This window comes from Nanorana parkeri, unplaced genomic scaffold (genome assembly GCF_000935625.1).
Source record: "Nanorana parkeri isolate BGI_ZX_2015 unplaced genomic scaffold, ASM93562v1 scaffold2535, whole genome shotgun sequence".
Lineage (NCBI taxonomy): Eukaryota > Metazoa > Chordata > Amphibia > Anura > Dicroglossidae > Nanorana > Nanorana parkeri.
In genome coordinates, this window is record NW_017308803.1 from 62,332 (window position 1) to 80,938 (window position 18,607).

Genomic DNA, 18,607 nt, shown 5'->3' on the forward strand with positions numbered 1-18,607 from the left:
CTTCTCCTAAAGAAGAACTCCTGGAATTTGTGTATTAACCCTTGTAGTGGGGGCTATCCCAGTACTGCAAGGGTTAACTGCTTGTTTGTGTCTAGGTTTTTAAAAAAAAGATATACTCACCCAAAGCTCCAAGCTGGCTTCTTCTTAGACAGGTCCCTGGAGTGTGTCTACCCCTCCTCTGCAGCAGTCTAAGGTCCAGCAAATCATTAATGTCTATACACAGTGAATAGACGTGAGGATGTTGAGAAACATTCCAATGTGCTGCGGAGGAGGGGACAGGCAGGAGGGAGCGCCGTGACAGCTGGCTGGCTTGGAGCATTGGGTGAGTATATCCTGGTTATTTTAACACCTAGACACAAACGAGTACTTAACCCTTGCAGTGCGGGGTCAGTCCAACTGCAAGGCTTAATGAAACAAATTCCTGGAGTTCGGCTTTAAAGTCACTTTGTTTTGTTTTTAAATTTTACAGCTACTTGTTTGTTTGATTTTTGTAGTAGAACCAAGTAAAATGACCCAGTTGTAGTATCAAGGTGCTTTACACAACCTTGCTGTATATACAAACTACTTTAAATTACAGCAACAAACAACACAAAATAAACAGACTGTAACACTTTTGCATGCATAGACACACACACATGCACATGCAACCTCCCTTTCTAACACAAGCAATGGTATATAAATATATAATAGGATACATTGAAAGTCACTTAGCTTCCATTATTGCTGCTCCACAATTGCCTTATTGAACAAGGTGTCTGGCCTTATGTGTTCTCAGGAAACTGATTAAATGTATTGTCTAAAGAAGGATCAAGAGCATGTTGTTGAGTATCTGGTGGTTCCTCAGTCTCACACAAGGATGGTGTTTGATCTAGCCCATTCTCATGTATTATCTGGTCTTTAGGGGATAGAAAATAAAAGAGAAGATTGAACAGTGTTTTGTTTTCTGACCTGGTATTTACAAAGCATTTGATGAGTATCTTAACTCTTGCACTGTGTCAAATAATACACTCCAACTACATTTTCAAAGTTTGCGGAGATGCTTTTTGAGAGGGTTGCAGTGGATCTGGTTGTGCCACAGCACCTGGGGGCACTAGTACATATTGATATTCCTTGACTATGCCACCTGGCATCCAGAATCAAGCTCTCTCAGAAACACATCCTCTATGGTTATCCTTTAGATGTTTTTGTGTAAAATTTGAGGATCAGATCCTTTAAGGTTATAGCCAAAGAACTGTTCCACATGTTTTTCCAGACTGATATTTCAAAGGACATTTTGACAGACCAAGGACCTCCTTTCGTGTCAAAGGTAACCAAAAAGCTGTGTCAATTGTTGAAAATTATTAAAATACAAACTTCAGTATACAACCCCAAAATGATGGGCTGGTAGAACCGTACATCAGGACCCTGAAAGATATGCTAAAAAGTGGTTAATAAAGATGGAAATGACTGGGATCCTGCAATAATACTTACAGGGTTATTCACAAAAGGGTGAAGAGTTTGGAGAAGGCAGGAGAAGTGAACAATTTAGGACAAAATAGCTGAACTGGAAAGTGAGCTGAATTAAAGACTTTTTCCAAATCGGCTATTTTGGACTAAATTGTTCACTTCTCCTGCCTTCTCCAAACTCTTCACCCTTTTGTGAATAACCCTGTTAATGTTTTTAATAAGAGAAGAACCACAGTCCTCCACTGGGTTTTCTCTGTTTGATCTTCTGTGCAGTAGATGTCCATGGGGACTCCTAGACATAGCCCAGAAAACATGGGGGCAAGAGGGCAAACCTCACAAAAGTGTAACTGAACACATTTCTTAGATGCAGGAAAGGATAGTGGCAGTCATGCCCGTTGTTCACAAACACGTGCAGCAAGCCCAAGAGGTGCAGGCAATAGTTTATAACCAATCTACTAAAATCAGATCCTTTAAACCTAGAGACAGAGTTTTTGTGCCTACTTTATTGAGTATTTTTTTGGAAAAGACCTATGAGATCAAAGAAAAAAAATCAGTGATGGCAATTACCAGGTACACCAGTCCGAAAAGAGAAAGCTCATTCAAATATACCATGGTAACGAAATGAAACCTTCAACCTTCAAAAGATCATAAAGCTTCTTCAGCAGAAAGTGACCCTAAGGTACCACTACTAAAAGTTATACTAGAGGTTAGGATGTTGGAGACCCTGTCTGAGATACTACTGAGATTAGGAATGGGAGAAAGTTATTGGAGAAAAGAGGTATTATTTAAAATAACCTGGCAGAACTCATATCATTTACATGACATTGTGAGCCTTGAGTCAAAGTTAATACTGTACCAAGTACTTGAAGGTCAGGGAGAGACATTTTCAGTAGAGATATTGTTAATTTCCCAGTTCCTTCCGCAATTTAGTCTTTGCTCAGACACCTAACACAACATTTTTGAAGAGCAGGGTGCCATCCGTAAAGTCTCCAGACAAGTACATATGAAGCAAGCAGCAATTATTTAGTTAACATAAAGTCTGTTGGGTACCTTAGCTGAGCAGATAGGTTCTTTCTTTACATCTTCCATCTTCAGTTCCTTTTGTGGCTATTAGAATTTAATCACATCTCAAGGATGCAAAGGGAATTGGTGCTGAGACTTCACTCTGCAACAATTTGAGTTTACAGATCACAGAGAATAGATAGATGTATAATAACCATAATGTATCACTGACTGCAGGTCCCACTCTGACCAATGTCTGAATAGTAAAGTATCTCCACTAATAACTAACCCAACATATATTTTTATTACTGTCCCAGAGGGCAAAATCCCCCATGCCATTCAGGCCAGTCCTCCCCTGATTTAGCAAAACGTAGAGATGTCACCAGCACACCAGAATCCTTTTAAGATAGCAGAATGTTCATTTATTTGAAGTTCCTTGTCATATAAACAAGCGATTTCGGGGGACGCGCAGGGTCCCTTCATCAGGGCTTAGCATTGATGAATTCTGGTGTGCTGGTGACATCTCTACATTTTGTTGATATTTGCGGCGCCATCCGCAGACACTGCGAGCACCCACCCCATTACAAGGGACTTTCGGTAAGGAGTGCAGCAAGGCAAAGAAAGGTATCTCCCCTGATTTAGGCCCCTTTTCAAAAGGGGAGCTTCATGTCCACAAAAACATTACAATTCTCAGATTTTTTTCAACATGTATGAGGTTAAAGAGGTTAAAGAATTGCATCACTTTGGACTGCTGGCATGACTTGGTTATGGGTCATATGGTGCCATCCTTTGCTATTGCCACCTTTAAATTGTTGGATCTGAGAAGGAAAAAGAAGAGCTTTATCTCATGGTCAAAGTTATGAAAATGTATCTAGAAAAAAAAGTTACAGAAAGTAAAAATTAGATGATAGATTACATCAGTTTGCAAAATGTGACCTTCTGGACTAACATGGAGGCTTTTATGCTCCAAATCTGGCTGACTGACAGTCACCGCTCTCTGCAGGGAGAGAATCGGGAACTCAGCGATCAGTCATATGTGTTCACTGAGTTCCCAATCAATAGAGCCAATACTGCACTATATGGCATTGCAAGAATCCCAAGAAGAACCGTCTGTTCTAATTAGGCATGTGCACACACTGCACGGCAAGAAAATCGTTTTTATTAGCACGGAAAGAAAAACGTTTTTATTAGTTTCCTCAAAGAAAACAAATGTTTTATGCTGTTTCGGATTTGGAGGCAACGAGTCTCCGAATCCAAAACCGCACACTGGAACTGCAGAACGAGTGGCCGGCACGTTCTGCTCATGTGCACCACCATATTTCAGTGTATCTTAGTATACACCAAGATGGCGGTGCCCCCATGTTCAGGCACCACCATCTTGTTGTATACCAAGATATACTCAAAGATGGCGCTGCGCCTGCACAGAATGCACCGGCGGCCAATATAGCCGCTGTTCGTTTAGCGTGTGACCTCACCATCATGTTACAGTCCGTGTACCCATCGCACTCAGAGCCGTTGCTCCAAAAATGGAAGGTGGGTGCAGCAGGTGACAGCAGGTGGCTTCCGACAAAATATAAGTAAAGGATGGACAGCGGCACTCCAAAGCAAGTTCAGTATGTGTTTATTGACGTACTAATTGCAAGTAGAACACTCTAAACAACGTTTCGGGGTCTCACCTGTGAGATCCCGAAACATTGTTTAGAGTGTTCTACTTGCAATTAGTATGTTAAAGGAGAACTATGAGGTGAGTGCTTTTCACTCACCTCATAGTTCTAGCCGACCTGTGACAATGAGACTGTCACAGGTCGGCTCAGTAGATCGGGAGGTGAGCGAACACATACCGCGTTCGCTCGCCTCTCAATCCTGAACGGCTCTCTGCCATGACAGGGGAGGGGCTGGATTCCCCCCTCCCCGCTCCGATCCTCCAGCACTGACTGGCCGAACGGACGGGGGAGGGGGGCGGGTACAGCTGGCTCTGCCTATCTAGTTACGCAGCTGGGCGGATCCCGGCATAATTGTTGGGATCCGCTTCAGCTGCGGCGTCTCAGTACACCGCGAGCAGCAGCTCGCGGCATACTGAGCCTATGGTGACGGGTGGACGCTAGTTTGTGTCCTCCGTTACCCAAAGGAGAACTATGGGAAAAAGCCTTAACCCCATAGTTCTCCTTTAATAAACACGTACTGAACTTGCTTTGGAGTGCCGCTGTCCATCCTTTACTCACCATCATGTAACGTCAAGCGCTCTGCCTCCAAGATGGCGGCGGGCATGCACATTCTGCAAACAAAATTATGTATGCCCGAATATAGTTTTCGTATATTTAGGTATATAATAAATTTGTTGTTTCAGATTCGGACGAACCGCCGAATCAACTGAATTTCGTTGATTTGCTGGCTTGTCCAAACCCGAATGCACATGTCTAGTTCTTCTAATACCATCTTTCTGCAGAAACATTCTAGCAAACAAATGAGTTATTTTAAGAACCTAACATTAGCATTTGAGCACTGTACTTGATTTGAAAAAGGGAGATTAGCCTAGGATTAAAAAGAACTAGACTGCCACTTTGTGTCTTTCCTTGCCCTACAGTCATGTTGTTGTTTGCTCATCCTGAGCACTTCTTCTCTAACCTGAATCAAATTGTTTTTAGGATCAGCGATCTCAACATTATGTTTCCAGATCATTGATTTATTTTTATTTTTTTGAGCAAAGAATTTAATTGTTTTTCAAGTTTTAACAGATAAGATGAATTAACGCACATGGAAATATGCACAAACAAAGTGCATAAATTGTGCATATAGGAATACATTTGTGCAAAGAGAATGTACAATCATTAACAATACATCCACCATTAATTTTGGATTGAAAACTAGTATGATAATAGCAAGTAAGCAAGTATATTGGAGTACACAAGGAAAAGAAAGCAACCTCAATAGGGTGAAGTCTTGGCTCGGAGAGACCAAAAAAATTAAAGGAGAGGTCATAGGAACAGAGGAGAAAAAACAGACAGAGAAAGAAAAAAATAAAAAGTGGGAAGGAAGGAAAGAGGTAGAAGAGAAAGGAAAGTGAGAGGACCAGTATGGGGAAGGGCAGGCAAAGTACCAGAAGGTGGTGACTTCATCCACTCGATTAGTGCTAAGGAAGAGGCCAGCCTAGACAGGATCATAGTGAGGGGGAGTTCCGCTGGAAGTCAGGTGGGAAAAAGTGGTCAGGCCGGGGAGTCCAGATGACATTGACTCTCTGCATTTTATCCTCTTGGCAGGCTGTGATTTTATCAGAAAACACAGTATGGGACATACTACCAAAGAACTGACAAAGGGAAAGTGTGGGGAACATCCAAGACTGGACAATCACACATTTTGCAGCCGTGAAAATACACCCTTCAAATGGGATAGAGTGCATTCTCACAGTGCCTAGCTGTCCTACAAGGCAAGAGAAGTGCCAGAAGCTGGGGCCAAAGTTTTTATTTTCTCTTTTTTTAGAAAAAGTTTCTTATTTAAATCTCCTGACTTTTGGGGGGGAGTTGAAGGATTTCAATAAAGCAGACCTTCATGTTATAAAAAGACATGAATAAACAACTGCAGGAAATATGCCCTGTGAAACACACATGCAGCCTGTTATCACTGTAGTGCATGAGGACAGGCTGTAAAGAGACTGCAGAAAATTTAGAATGTAACACAGGATTGAAAACGGTTAAAACCTTTCCTTTCTTCCCACCCCCTAAGTTCTTCAAGATGCACAACATTTTGTTACATACAGGACATTTAGTAAAGGTTTATATCTACCTTAACAAACCTAGCAGTGCCTGCAAGCCCTTCACTAACCTCCCCCTATGCACTTTATCAGCAGCACTCCCTATGCTTCCTATATCACAGGTAAAGCACATAGTAAAATATAGGTGTGGGGAACCCACCCTTTTATAATAAGGGGGGTCTGCTTATCAAAAAGCCCACTTATTGGCCCTTCTAAATCAACCAACCCAATTCTAAAGCCCAGCAGCAAAAACATGGTAATAGCAAACCTGAGTCTTATCCCTACTTACAGCACGTTCCAGTGATAGTGGACGGTCTCACTTTTAATAGAAGGACTTTCGCTTGAATCACAAAAGACCACCAAACAACTGCTGCAGATGCCACTTAATAAAAAAATATATTTGATCAGTTTTGCAAGGAAAAGTCCAAAACATTTCCCTCTTGTTTATGCTGCTTCAGCCACTTGCATCCCACTGTGCCTTCCATGTCAACATTTAGGCCTGACAACACTACTTGGCCTTATTCTCAGTGCTAGCAAACTATCCTGCTGCTGGTCAATTTTTATACAGCTGTATCTGAGGGCTGAAACTCTTAAGTTTTGTATACAAACTTCTGCATGTGCACCGTGTCCTTATATTTGAGCCGGTTCTCACTGCTGCCAAACTGTGCTGCCATGGCCCAATTTTCACACAAAAATATCTGAGGGAAGAGTGGGAAACACCTGCCTTGTGTCTCTGCATTTGAACACATTTTTTGTAGGAAAACATCAGCCTGAGCCCTGTGTCTCCTATTTGGGACTGTTTCCTCTGCTACAAAACCGTCATTCCTCTGCTCAGGCTTTACACACAAATGTGGTGTCATTGATGCAAAATTCTCCTGCCGCTCATCAGCATTCACACAGCTGTATTTGATGACTGACGGCCTTCATTTTTGTAGTAATACACTTGCCTGTGTCTTTCTGTGTCCCTAGTTGGTCCTGTGTTCGATGTTACCAAATTGTCCTGCCTGTGCCTTATGTCCCAACATTTGAGCCTGTTCTGATTCTCTAAATTGCCCTGCCTTTGCACACTTTTTACACACACATATTTGAGCGCTGATGCTCTAATTTTTGTAGCAAACACTTGCCTTGTCACCTGATGCTAAACATTCCTGTTGCTGGTCAGGTTTTAGCCTCATTCTCTTCTGCTTCTTTATCTTTTAATACGCCTTTTACCATTGCTGATTTAACTTATCAGTACAGCTTGATATAGTTAATTTCTCCCACAAATCTTGCACAACACGTCACTATTTATGCAAGTACACCAATTGTATTTTCACTAGATTAATATATTTAAGCCAGAATTACATTATAAGACCAACACTTTGTAGACATCTGACCATCACATCTATATGAGCTTATTGGACATTTTATTCCAAAACCAAGGGCACTGATACAGAGACTGCCCCCTTCTTTGCAGCTATTACAGCCTCTACTCTTTTTGCAAAGCTTTTCAGAAGGTTTTGTAGTGTCTGTGGGAGTTTCTGCCCATTTAGCCAAAATATTATTTGTAAGATTAGGTTCTCATAGAGCCCTGAGAGGGATTACCCATATCTAGTTTTGCTATCAAGCAAACATGATTGTGCATTCATTTTGGGTTTAAATAGGATAATGAAGCATTTTGGAAAAAATATACAGCAGAGAAGTCCAGCACCTGAGGTCAATATGGCAAATACCACCACAGCCACCATGTATTTCCCTTTGGTGCTCAGATAGGCTGGGATCATGGCAATCCAGACACTGCAGAACACCAGCATGCTGAAGGTGATGTACTTGGCCTCATTAAAAATGTCCGGTAATGTCCTCACCATGAAAGCCAGAACAAAGCTTATAGCTGCCAGAAGCCCCATATAACCCAACACAGAGTAGAACCCGGTAACTGACCCTTTATTGCACTGAATGACGATCTTGTCCTGATGAGTGTCCATTTCTTTGAAAGGGTGAGAAGAGGACAACCAAATAAAACATATTATCACTTGAACAGGTTAACACACTGACACAATGGAACTAGAAATGTTGCTTCCAATCCATTTCCTCCAGTAGCTGCCAGGTTTGGTGGCTTTGAAAGCAATGTAAACCATGATTGTTTTAGCGAGAAGGGAGGAGACGGCTATGGAGAAGATGACTCCAAATGTCATGACACGGAGTATCCAGTGGCTGACCAAGGAACAAGAACACACAGAGGAAGCTCAACACATTAAGGAAAAAAAATAGCATTTAGTAAGTATAAAACGGAGGGGACAGTATCGGCATTCCAAAACTACAAAGAATGTAATAAAAGATGTAAGCTGGTAGTCCGGGCAGCTAAAATTAAATGTGAAAAATATATCGCCGAAGTTAGTAAAAAGAACCCCAAAAAACATTTTCAGTACATAAACAGTAAAAAGGGGAGAAAGGAACAGATAGGCCCAATAAAGGACATAAATGGGCCGTTACTCACAAACGACAGGGAGAGGGCCGAGGCGCTAAATACTTTTTTCACGTTGGTATTCACCAAGGAAACAGACGTGTTTAATGTACATGATAAAACACAAAATTTAACAAGAAATACACCTGAATGGTTGACAGAAACTGGGATACAACATAGGCTTAAACTACTAAATGCAAATAAAGCATTGGGACCTGATAATCTACATCCCAAGGTACTCAAAGAACGGAACAAGGAGATAATGAGACCACTGTTCCTCATTTTTAAGGAATCCATAATGGCTGGTAGAGTGCCAAGCGACTGGCGAAGGGCTTATGTGGTACCTATATTCAAAAAAGGGTCAAAATGCCAACCGGGGAACTATAGACCAGTTAGTCTGACATGCACAGTATGTAAACTGTTAGAGGGAATTATTAAGGACTACATAGTGGAATTCGTCCGGGATAATGGCATAATAACAGATATGCAGCACGGATTTAGGAAGGATCGTTCTTGCCAGACTAACCTACTGACCTTTTACGAAGAGGTAAGTAGAGATCTGGATGGGGGGAGGCCGATGGACGTAGTATATCTGAAGGACATAAATGGGCCGTTACTCACAAACGACAGGGAGAGGGCCGAGGCGCTAAATACTTTTTTCACGTTGGTATTCACCAAGGAAACAGACGTGTTTAATGTACATGATAAAACACAAAATTTAACAAGAAATACACCTGAATGGTTGACAGAAACTGGGATACAACATAGGCTTAAACTACTAAATGCAAATAAAGCATTGGGACCTGATAATCTACATCCCAAGGTACTCAAAGAACGGAACAAGGAGATAATGAGACCACTGTTCCTCATTTTTAAGGAATCCATAATGGCTGGTAGAGTGCCAAGCGACTGGCGAAGGGCTTATGTGGTACCTATATTCAAAAAAGGGTCAAAATGCCAACCGGGGAACTATAGACCAGTTAGTCTGAACCTGTTTTTTACCTGTCAAAGGATTTGTATTATTGTCCATTCTTCCAGTTCAAGAAGCATGCTGATAGCGGGAGAGAGAAGCAGAGACAGAAAGATGAGCTAATCAGTGTGCTACTTCTACATTCACTGTCCAGTCACAGGATGCATGAAAGGGCAGCAGAGAAAGATCAGGCCCCCTGCCAGTCAAGTACTGTGCTGCGTAGAAGAGCTGTGCAGAGAAATACAAATCCTTTGACAGGCAAACTAACTCTAATAAATATATTTAGCAGCTCACCTGGAGTTAAGCTTAAAGCCCCATTTCAAGATTATTTGAACAAGTTCTACTCACTTCAGTCCCCATCTAGGTCCCCCATCGACACTGTTTCTGGGTGCAGGGACCATTAATCTAGTGTTGCAGATGTACCCAATACTGCTGGTCCCCAAACATCATCTCACACAGATGTCACTCCTCTTCTAAATTTTGGGAAGACCCCCACCGCTCAACAGCCAATAGGAAATGTGAGTGTCACACAGCCAGTGCTATGGACACCCACAGAAGGACCCCATTGAAGAAAACAGAACAGAAGAGAAGGAACAATGCTGGAACATCATGTGACCATGCATTTGGGTAAGTAATACTTTTAAATAATTTTGTTTTCATACAGCAAACAGCAAGAAGATTCTCCCGGAGATTGTTTTTTAAAGTGATGGTGCCTGTGTTAAAGATGTCTTATATAAATTTACTCTGGTGTGTGGTATGTAAATAATTTTAAGTGATAAAAATGGTCTCTCCATTGTGAATATGGTCAATATTGAGACAGTGTTTGGCTCATTTTTTGGTTTCAAGAAAAAGAGCCATTTATATTCATAACAAAAAAAAAAGTAACTATTCCCAGTTTGATTTACAGTATCATTATTAAAATGTCAGAGCTTAGGCCTGGAACTTTTTTGTCAATTGCAAAAGCAGCTTTCCCAATTAAATCAAAGTACAAAAACCAAACTACATTTTTACCAATTGCTTGGCTTTTCACTGTTATCGTGAGTTTAAAACATTACATTTTATTATAGTACGGTGGCTGAGGAAGAGAAAACATAATTATAATGCGCCTAGCTTGTGCATGCAGATAGCAATTATAATGTTTGTAACTTGTGTCTGTAGATGGAGAGACCCTCCGCACTCCACACAGCAGTCCCGGCCAGATAAGAGTAAAAAAAAAGGTCACATCTTTCTGCCTTCAGGAAGGGCCCCGAAACGTCGGTATATTTGGATGTCTGTGACGCTTTCTGTCCAATAAAAGGGACATATTTATCTTTACTACTGAGTGCTGGTGATTTCCTGACTTTCCTGTAACTTGTGTCTCACATTCTCTTGGGAGCAAAGCGAACATTAAATAAAATAAAATTGAAATTGTTTTATTATATTTGTTCGCTAAGTGCCAAAAAAAATAAAAATATTGTGAGAGATTCAGAGCAGTCCTGTGCCCTGTTCACATTTCTTGTGTTTTCTCAAACAGGGATATTCACAAAAGGGTGAAGAGTTTGGAGAAGGCAGGAGAATTGAACAATCCTGCCTTCTCCAAACTCTTCACCCTTTTGTGAATAACCCTGAAAGTCTTTATAACCCTCCTAGTTCATATCTTGGGACTACAAGTCAATTGGCACCTAAGCTTTTGGAAATAAAGACTGTGGGACATCACTCAGTCCACAAAAATGTTGTGTGTTGTCGGCCCACAACTGAAAATGCAGAGCTGATTGAATTTTTGGTAGATCAAAACAAATGTTTTACATCAACCATGTCTTTAAAGAGAGAAATCACATAAAATGTCCATGTATTGCAGAGATGTACTACGTTATTTTTTAGCGCTTTGCCTTGACACACGCTTACAATTCTAACGCCAAAATGTGTTTTACTTTTGCATAGATTGCTGAAAAGTCTCCCATTGTGAAAAGTTTATGTTTTAGAGGGTTCTGGCAGCAAGCCAGAACCGGAGCATAAATGCCCCCATATTAATGATATAGGAGAAGATGTTAATAGCCATGTTTCTGTGTTTACCGATGAGACTAAAATTGGGAGGGTGATAGACTTGGGATTAGACATTATAACACTACAGGGGGACCTGGATAAAATAGGGGGAGGGGCAACTATATGGCAGATGAGGTTTAATGTTGATAAATGTAAGGTAATGCACTTTGGGGTTAAAACAGGCAAGAGGAATACACATTAATGGGAACTCCACTAGGGAAGTCAGAAATGGAAAAAGATTTGGGGGTCATAGCAGACCACAGATTGAACAACAGCTTGCAATGCCAGGCTGCAGCAAACAAAGTTAGCAGAGTCCTGTCATGTATTAAAAAGGAATGTACTGTAGAGACAAATCTCTAATTTTGCCACTTTATAGATCACTAGTTCGGCCTCATCTGGAGTATGCAGTCCATTTTTGGTCACCAATCCACAAACTTTTGTTGAAAAAAATAGTTTAAACTCTCCCGCCCCCACATACAAACACAACATGAGTCAGGTGTGCCTATGTGCAAAAACGACTATTGCGCCTCACATGTGACATATATCACCGAAAACATCAGAGTGGAAGCAATAATTCTAGGGCCATCAATTACTGTTAACACTAAAATGATGAGCAGTAAATGATCTTAAATTGTCGCCTATGGACAATTTTGGGTATGGTAGTCTTTGCGATGTCGCTGCCACACACAATTTTAAGGCTTGAGATGTTTGGTGTCTATTTACCCGACGTCAGATTAATGTGTACAATGTATATGCATCTCTGATGTTAAAAAGCCGTTTCACTGGAACAATGATGTGAAAATAGGCCCGCCCCCTATTTTCACGTCATTGTTCCAGTGAAACGGCTTTTTAACATCAGAGATCCGATCGAAGACCAAGGAGTTGTGAGACACTAATAGAGAACATGGTACTACAACATATGCTATCAGATTGAAAAGATGTTTTAGAACACTTTAAGCCTGGCTAAACTATCCATGCAGCAAGCAAGTGAATGCATAATCTTCCCAAGATGCATGGTGTTTAGCTTATGTGAACATTTTTGTTAACATTGGCAGTTGTATGTGCTATGACTGAACTCAAGCTATTTTATACTCATTTACTGTATATGCATATACATTGTACCGTTTTGGTGTGTCCCTATACCAACATGAAATCGTTATGCGGACATATAGTGAACAAATTGTGTGGCTGGAGACCCACTCTTATGGATTACAGATATACATGGTATGAGTATCCTCTTTGGACCTGGTATATTAAAGTGATACATTGGTGGTTGTGGAATGGAAGCATATACGGTACATATTGGATTGATGCGCACTTTAACTTAGTGGCACTCCTTAAAGGAGAACTATGGGGTCAGTGTTTTTCCCCATAGTTCTCTTTGGGGTAACGGGAGGACACAAACTAGCGTCCTCCCATTACCCTAAGCTCAGTATACCGCGAGCTCCTATCTAGAGGCAGAGCCAGCTGTACCCGCCCCCTCCCCCGTCCGTTCCGCCAGTCAGCGCTGGCAGATCGGAGTGGGGAATCCAGCCCCTCCCCCTGTCACGGCAGAGAGCCGTGACAGGATCGAGAGGTGAGGGAACACGGTATGTGTTCGCTCACCTCCCGATCTACTGAGCTGACCTGTGACAGTCTCATTGTCACAGGTCGGCTAGAACTATGAGGTGAGTGAAAATAACTCATGTCATAGTTCTCCTTTAACAAGTGGATTATCATAACCAATTAAATCTGGACTTTTGCTGCAGCTAGCTGATATTGTAAGCACAGTTCCGCATGACTGCAAGACTTTCATTTGCATTTCTAATTTTCCTCCATGTGGTTCTGTGGTCTATCTCTATCTGAACCATTAGATACAGGCTGCCCTCTTCTAGACTATGATTACTCCAGGATTATTGTTATAGACTGCCCTTCAAAATACATTCATAGGTTCAGAAATACTGAAGACCTGCTTATTTTGGCAGGTGGGTAGGAGATAGAGCTTACGTTGCAGGGGATTGTGGGATATGACTGGGAGCACAATTTGTACTTGTCTCTCACATGTCTGTGTCTTTTCTTGTATTTTGCAATTTGCTGTGTTTTTATTCTGTTTACTAAAATGAGAATAAAGAATTACAAAAAAACTGTAGCCTACTTAAGCTGCTATATAGCCTTTTAAAATCCAAAAAGTGATATTATAGGGGGTTATTCACTAAAGAGCCGAAGGATCCAGCCGTAGCTTCGGCTGATGCTTCAGCTCTCTTCGGCCGCCAGAGCCCTTCGATTCAGTCTAACCAAAGGGCTGCTGTACAGGCTATTCACTATGGCCCGTACAGCAGCTGAAGGTGGCCAAGCGGCTAAGCCGAGCCGAAGGCATATACTTTGGCTCGAATGAGCTGAAGTGACAGCCGAAGCGAGAAGAACGGCCTGCCAGTTCTAATGACAGATCAGCTTCCCAAAATGACCTGGGGATGCTGATCTGTCATTAAACAATTACGGCCGTGACGTCACAGCCGGCTCCGCTCAGTTGTTATTGATTGGCCGGGACCTGCTAGAAGACTCTAGCAGGTGCCGGCCAAAAAGAAACAGTTAGGCGGAGCTTGCTCTCACTGCTAAAAAAAAAAAAACATTTGAAAATATCTCTATTTATTTTTACTATTTGTTAAAATTTTTAAAATATTTTAAAAACTTTTTTTCACTCTTTTCAGTGTTTTTCTATTCTGAGCAGAATAGCCGGGCAGAATAAGAATAGGGGCGAACGGCAGCGAGTAAACTGCTGAAAATTCGGCTCAGCTGATCCAGTTGTTGGATTGGCTGAGTCGAATTCCCTCTGCACTTCGGCTCAGCCAAAGGCAGCCTATGATTTCAGCGAATGTACAGCTGAAATCAGCCGTAATGAGCGGGAGTTGAATAGCCAAACGTCATTTGGTTCTGTTCACTTCGGCTTGGTTATTCACTCGGCTGCCTTCGGCAGCTTTGTGAATAACCCTTATAGTGTCAATGTGTCCAGTGAAAACTGAATGTAAATAATCAATTTTTAAATATTGCCAGAAAATAATCAAAATCCCCTACAACCACAAACAGAATATCATCAACGAACCTAAAAAAAAATTGTGCTTATAATAAAAAGCACGATGTAAAAAAAAATCTAATATTCCCATTATAAGTTCTTTGGCATTCTCCCATTAAAAGTTCTATTGAATTCAAACTAATTTTTTAACCTTTAATAAACAGGACAAAATTTACATACCCAATTGATTAGGGATACATGGGTATAGACATGTAGTGTCCACCGTAAAAGAGAACAAGAGCTGCTTCTGTATCCATGAGTTGAGTTGAGGGCCACGTATAAATCAACAGTAATACAGTTTTTTTGGGGGGACAAGCATGGTTTTCTTTTGTTGATATTGTTTTGCAAAATATATTATTTTATATGCACACTATAGATAATAAAAGGAACAAAGCTAAAAAAAAATCTACTTTAGCCAGTGTTAGTTTTAAAACGAGTGTTACTGTAGATAAAAACTCCCACTTATAATGACACTAAAAATAACATTCTGGTACAAGACATAATGAAGTAATTTAAAAATATAAATCACGTTTTTTTTTGGTGGGGATTTTGCTAATTTTTGTCATGCAACACAAAAAAAAATCAAATAAAAATGAAAAATAAGTTTATATAATAATGGTTAAATATCAAAAGGTAAAATGTAAATCAGCAGAAAAATAACATCTAAGAAGAAAATGGAGGAAAGAGATATTTAGGGCTGATTATTTCTTTTTTACAGGTATTTATATACAGCGCCAACAATTTTAAGCAGCACTTTACATAGTTGCACATTCCCATCAGTCCCTACCCTCAAGGAGCTTACAATCTAAGGTCCCTATCTCACAGGCATACAAAGAGTTTTTTATTTGTATTTTTATGTATACTTGGTTGTTGGTGTTCATATGTATGTGGTGGCTAAACAGTTTTCTGTTCACCTTCCTCTTATCCCTCTGCCTCAGGGGACTGAGTTCCCACATTGATTACAGCACTCAGCATTCGCTGTTTGCTGACACTGCCGTTTTTTGATGCAAGAGCTGGTCCGGTTTTTGGGCTCTGTGATAGGTCGAGTGGCAGCGACACCCGGTAGGTGGAGCCTGACTGTTTCGGGTCCCCATTGGCAGGCCGCGACATCTTGCCTCCACACGGTTCCCCTGACTGATACCAGACACGGCCTGAAGAAGAAGGAGGCGTGCCCCGGAAACGCGTTAACGTCACCATCACACAGGATCCGTCCAGTGGATGCTTACCGCCTGTCAGCTTATTTTACATGACTGTGTGACACTCATCCTTTGTGAGTACCTTCCTGCTTTTTACTTCATGTTTATCGAAATAAAAATTGATCTGCACCAGGAAAGGCGCCCCCTCTGTGTTTACTTTATACAAAGAGGGCCAACTTAGAGAGAAGCCAATTAACCTGCCAGCATTTCTTTGAAGCATGGGAGGAAACTGGAGTACCCGGTGGAAACCCTTGCAAGCACAGGGAGAACATGCAAACTCTTTGCAGATAGTGGCCTGGTTGGGATTTGAACCAGGGACCCCCAGTGCTGCAAGGCAGAAGGGCTAACCACTACGCCACTGTGCTGCCCAATTAGGGTTAAGAAAGGGTTAAAAAGCTACCAATTCTATTTGGAAAAAAAATGACTGGTAGGGTAGCTATAATTGACAACGTATGTAGATCAAAGGTCACCGCGGAGTAAATACAATGTAACAATTAAGTTATTTCTGAATGAAGCGTTATGATCACCGTTCAGAAAATTCACCTCGCACAGCTGGAGCTGCTTCTGTCCTGGCTGTTAATTTGGCAGTAGGAATTGACTGACCTATTTGTCATAGGGGATTTGTAAACTGTTTGGTATCTTTCATACCTAAATAACTTTTTACAATTTTGATCATGTGCTGGCACTGTAGGTGATGTAGGAACAATTATTTCTGCTACTGTGGTAGTTAACACCCTTAGTGACCTTCCTGATACATTATTATCCTTATGTCTTCCTTCATTACGTCTCCCCCATGGGGGCTTTTCCACATAGTTCTCCTAAGGGTCACAGGGAGGACACAAACTAGCGTCCTCTCGTCACCCAAAGCTCAGTATATAGGGAGCTACAGCTCGCGGTATACTGAGACGCTGCAGCCGGGACAGATCACGACATTACTGTCTGTATCTACCCAGCTGCGTGAGTGACAGCTGGCTCTGCCTATTTAGAGGCAGAGCCAGCTGAGCCCGCCCCCTCCCGTTCCGCCAGTCAACGCTGGAGGATCAGACAGGGGTGGGGTGAGGCATCACCGCAGGGAGCCATGAGTGACAGTCACGGCTCTCTGCAGGGACAGGATGGAGAGGTGAGCGAGCGACGGTATGTGTTCGCTCACTTCCCGATCTACTGAGCCGACCTGTGACAGTCTCATTGTCACAGGTCGGCTAGAACTATGAGGCTGAGTGATTTTTACTCGCCTCATAGTTCTCCTTTAAACTTTTAAACCCTTCTATTGCCCTCTTACCCTCATTTTCTTTTACCTCCTTTTCTTCTCATTCTTTTATCACTTCTGTAACCTTTGCTGGTTTAACTTTTATGTAACATGTGACATTCCCACTTTTTTTATTTAACAAGCTATATTCAAAACATTATTATGATTTGTAAATTATCTATATTTACACAATAATATATACAGTAAGTAATACAAAAGCAAAATGTGTAAACCTAAAAAAAAATCTAAATTATTATGATAAAATAAACACCAAAATAGCACATTGGCTAATATTTAGTTTCCTTTTTCAGTAAATCTGCTTGTATTCTTGTTCCTGGCTTAATTATGATAATGTAACATTTTGGGAGAAATATAGAACTTAGAAGTCCAGCGCTTGAGGCTAATATGGCGAATACCTCACAGCCACCATATATTTCCCTTTGGTGCTCAGATAAGCCGGGATCATGGCAATCCAGACACTGCAGAACACCAGCATGCTGAAGGTGATGTACTTGGCCTCATTAAAACTGTCCGGTAATGTCCTCACCATGAAAGCCAGAAGAAAACTCACAGCTGCCAGAAACCCCATATAACCCAACACAGAGTAGAACCCGATAACTGACCCTTCATTACACTGAATGACAATCTTGTCCTGATAAGACTGAGTGTCTATTTCTTTATAAGGGTGAGATACAGACAACCAAACAAGACATATTATCACTTGAACAGACGAGCACACAGCGACTATGGAATTGGCCAGTTTCACCCCGATCCATTTCCTCCAGTAGCTGCCAGGTTTGGTGGCTTTGAAAGCAATGTAAACCATGATTGTCTTAGCGAGAAGAGAGGAGACGGCTATGGAGAAGATGACTCCAAATGTCATGACACGGAGTATACAGGTTATATCCAGTGGCTGACCAAGAAATAAGAACACACAGAGGAAACTCAAGAAGATGGAGACAAGGAGAACAAAACTCAGGTTTCTGTTATTGGCTTTGACAATGGGAGTGTTCAGATAGGATATAAAAATCCCCATTATGAAGAGAGTCACAATACAGAGTGAAATAGAAATGGAGATAAAAAATATAGCAATATAATCCCCGTAGGAGAGAAATTCCAGCAGTTTTGGAATACACCGATCCTTCTTCTCATTAGGCCATTCATCATCTCTGCACTTCATACAGCTCTCACTGTCTGCCAAAAATAACAGACACAAGTTTTATTTTTATTTCAAATAGTTAGACCTAAATTTAACTCTTCCGGCCTCTGCAGTTTTACTTAGAAAAAGGTCAATTTGGATGACATAAAAAAACATATTTCTTTATAAAATTATGAAAAGTTTATTACATCCAAGGCAACAATATAATGTTTTACTAAAAGTAATAATACATGATTAAAAACAAAGAGACTTCCGGTTCCGACGCCTGATGAGGTGAAAGCGTCTCCACAGCTCTCCGTCCCGCAAAGCCTTGGATCTTCATTAGT

General features: G+C 41.2%; 1 protein-coding gene across 1 annotated transcript; it reads right to left on the minus strand.

The window, feature by feature from the left end:
- Positions 1-17,522: 17,522 nt before the first annotated feature.
- Positions 17,523-18,302, minus strand: LOC108801860 (vomeronasal type-2 receptor 26-like). Its single transcript, XM_018573771.1, has one exon. The coding sequence runs from the start codon at positions 18,300-18,302 to the stop codon at positions 17,523-17,525; it is 780 nt and encodes a 259-aa protein (XP_018429273.1).
- Positions 18,303-18,607: the final 305 nt, after the last annotated feature.